Raw genomic sequence first — 3,359 nt, 5'->3', positions numbered from 1 at the left:
GTCACGTATCTGTCTGCAAACCTCAGGACCCGTAAACACCTATTTAACCAGAAAAGGAGGCTGTAACGGGGGAATTAGAAACAGGAAAACTGTTTCCTCCACGATTGCTTTTTTTTCGATTAAACGAGTATATGTCTAAGATGGAAAAAGCAAACGCCAAAGAAACACAAGGCCTCCCTCACCGGCGCCTCCGCGGGATGCGAATGTATCAGACTCCACGAAAAGCCACAGACTGGAGAACGGAGTTTCAAAAAGTCTAACTTCACGATGTGCGTAAGCGACTCGCTTCGGATTCGAAGACGCAAACGGTTGAAATGACGAGAATGGACGAGGCGCCCCGTGCGCAGAGCCACCGAGACGCGGCCAGCGCGGCCGGACCCCCCGAAGCCACAGGGACACTCAGACGAACCGGTCGGCAGACAGAATGGCCCGTCCCGCGAGACACAATGAGCACGGAGCCCCTCATGACCGAGCCCCGAATGAAGTGAAAACGGACGGAAACTACGATGTGGATGAAGTTGGAAGCGTTAAAGAAACGAGACAAGAAAGGCCGTGCAGGGTATGACTCCATTCGTACGAAAGGTCCAGAACAGGCCCGGCCAGAGACGGGAAGGGGGCCGGGGGACGGGGAGATGGTGAGGACGTGGGCTTCCTTCCCTTTCGGGGTGACGCAGCTGCCCTGGAATAAGACAGCTGCGTGCGCTGTGAATGCGCTAAAAACCGATGACTCGCACACGTCAAACTGGGTAAGTTAGTGACTTATGTTACGTACATTGTATTTCGATGTCTTCCAAAGTAATGAGGACGTCGATAAAGCAAAAGTTTGTCCATAGCGATGGTGAGGACAGAGCAAAAGGAAGAGGGGGGCCCGAGCTCTAGTGGGGGAAGGTCGCCCCTGCGGGTCACCCCTCTGGACGCCGACGATTCTGCTCCAGGGCCCGGCACCCCTCCCTCCCACCTCGTCTGCAAGACCCAGGCCACAGGTGCCTCCGGGCCTACCTGGACTCGGTGACGTTGGCGGGGCTCCCCCTACACAGCCTCTCCACCTGCACGTAGACGGAGCAGTTGACGCGGCTCCAATCAGGGTCACACACCGCCAGGAAGTTGGGCCGCAGACGGCCGATCATGTACTTGGCCAGGTCCGTCAGGGACTGGCTCACCGCGGCCCCAAACAGGAACGTCCCCAGCACCTTGTAGACCGCGGCCACGTAGTTGTTGAAGGTGGAGCGGGAATGGAGGCGATCCGTGTACACCAGATAGGCCTCCCCGGCCGAGACCTGCAAGGGAGCCGACGAGCCGCCGGTGGGCACGGCAGCAGCCGTGGGGTCCCCCCCAGCCACCGGCCTGGGGCCTCGGTCCTCCCCATTGAAAGCGGTTTAAGAGTTCCCGGCTTCCCCAGGCCACTGGGGGAGTGGGATCTCCAAAGGGAGCCCCCTCTTCCTAGGGCAGACCCTGACCACCCGTCCGCCCACCCCCACCCTCCAATCGTCCTGCCTTACGAGGATGATGGTGGTGGTGATGGTGACGCCGGCCATGAGCCCGTGGGTGATGGTGTCTGGCCGGTAGGGGTACCGGATGGAGTCATCGGCACAGTAGAAGCCTCGCTTGTACGGGGCGTTCACGATCGTGAGGATGGCGAAAGGCAGCGAGGCTGGGGGTGGGGCGGGAGAAGCCAGGAGCCACGTGGTTCTCTCCCCGCACCAGCCGAGCCCCCGGGACTGGCACTCGCACACGTACCTCGGCCTCCCTTCTGATTTCGTCACCTCTCTGCACACCAGCCAGCCAGGAGCCTTGCTCATGGCAAATGGGACGCCACTGACCCCATTGATACTCCCTCGGGGTTCCCCATCACTGTCATAGGAACAGCAAAGCCTCCCCAGGCACGTAGTCCAACCCCCACCCCACCTCCTCCCTGCTCCTCGAACGAACCCAGCAAGCACCCACCCCAGGACCTTTGCACACGCCCCACTCTCTACCCCAAACATCTTTGACTCGCTTCTCTCTGGTCTCAGCTCCATCCACCCTCCCGACTGGCCCACTCATCATCACTCTGGCCCTCAGGTGTAATTATGCAATCACCACGCCTGATGTAATCCCCCGGCCCCCTCGTGAGCACCTGCGGGGGCTGTCTGCTCAAGACCGAGTCCCAGAGCCCGAGCAAGGTGTTTAAGGAGCATCTGTTAAAAGAAGAGGCCGCCCTGCTCCTCACCGTTTGGCCAGCCAGGGATCGGGGTCACTCCCGGGGGCAGAGCTGACATACCTACACTCACATGTCTGTCCCTAAGCCGGCTACACAGTGCCCAAGACATTTCTGGCCCTGAGCTCAGTCCAAAGCCACCTTGGGTAGCCACAGTCATAACCAGACTGTGAAAAGCCTAGGTCGCCCTGGGGCTTGTGCAGAGGGCTCTCTGCTCTGCAGGAGGGTGTCCTTTGCCCAGGGCAGGGCAGGTGACAAGTATCAAAGGGCGTGGCTCTTTCTGGGGCCTGAATTCCAGAGGAGGACCCCAGGGCCAACTCCTCCCAAAAGGCCAAATTCAGGGGCCCCGGGGGACCCAGAGAGGACCCAGAGAGGACCCTCCAGTGGCTGCATGAGCGCGGCCAACGCTGAGTCTGGAGACGCAGTGAGAACAGGTCTGCCTCAGGCCCCGAGAGAGCTGGAAACAGTAGCTTTTAAAGGGGTTGTCAGCAGGCCACTCAGAGAAGGTGGCCTGAGGGAGGAGAGAAGCTCCGGGGGACCTGGCGCCAGGCAGAGGGAGCTCCCCACTCCTGTCCCCGGCCCCCAAATCAGAAGCGAAGCTAGTCTTTCCTGGGCACTGGAGTCAGGGCCAACAACCTCCACTCACCCCCAGGGTTTCGTCAGTGCCCTGTCACCATCTAAAAACCGAACTGTTTATGTGTTGAATCTTCTAACAGGGGAGCAGTGCCCTGTCACCATCTAAAAACCGAACTGTTTATGTGTTGAATCTTCTAACAGGGGAGCAGGGTCTGCCTGGGCCAACCGCCCCCCGGCACCGGCAGCAGCAACAGAACCGAATCGCGGCTCTGCCTCCCGGCATGACCTCTGGCCAAACGGGATTTTAAGCGCAGGTCCTTCGCAGGCTGTTCTGAGGGAAGGGTTTAATGATCCGTATGTCACTTGGTGCCTGGCGTACAGTAGCTGCCACACAAATACTTACACGAATGCCATGTGCTCAGGATTCGGAGCCCAGGGGACTGCTCCTGCTTCCGCCAGCCCACCGCAAAAGGGGGCTCGGGAGGCCCCGGAAGAGAGCCTGGCCTCTGCCGTCCATCGGGACTGACCTCGCCCTCCCTCGGTCCCCTCCGACTGGGAGCAAGAAGCAGAATGGGGGGCAGGGGGA

General features: G+C 60.1%; 1 protein-coding gene across 1 annotated transcript in view; it reads right to left on the bottom strand.

Annotated features, from left to right (window-relative positions):
* Positions 1 to 3,359, bottom strand: part of PLPP2 (phospholipid phosphatase 2) — a 9,239-nt gene that overhangs the window by 4,532 nt on the left and 1,348 nt on the right. Inside the window, exons 2-3 of the mRNA XM_023520479.1 lie at positions 1,500 to 2,833; positions 1,000 to 1,277 (exon numbers count right to left, since the gene is read on the bottom strand). Of these exons, the coding sequence (XP_023376247.1) occupies positions 1,000 to 1,277; positions 1,500 to 2,018 (797 nt within the window). The 5' untranslated portion in view covers positions 2,019 to 2,833. The remainder of the gene's footprint in view (positions 1 to 999; positions 1,278 to 1,499; positions 2,834 to 3,359) is intronic.

The sequence above is a fragment of the Pteropus vampyrus genome, unplaced genomic scaffold, assembly GCF_000151845.1.
Source record: "Pteropus vampyrus isolate Shadow unplaced genomic scaffold, Pvam_2.0 Scaffold267, whole genome shotgun sequence".
NCBI lineage: Eukaryota > Metazoa > Chordata > Mammalia > Chiroptera > Pteropodidae > Pteropus > Pteropus vampyrus.
This window is presented reverse-complemented; position numbering and strand designations above follow the sequence as displayed.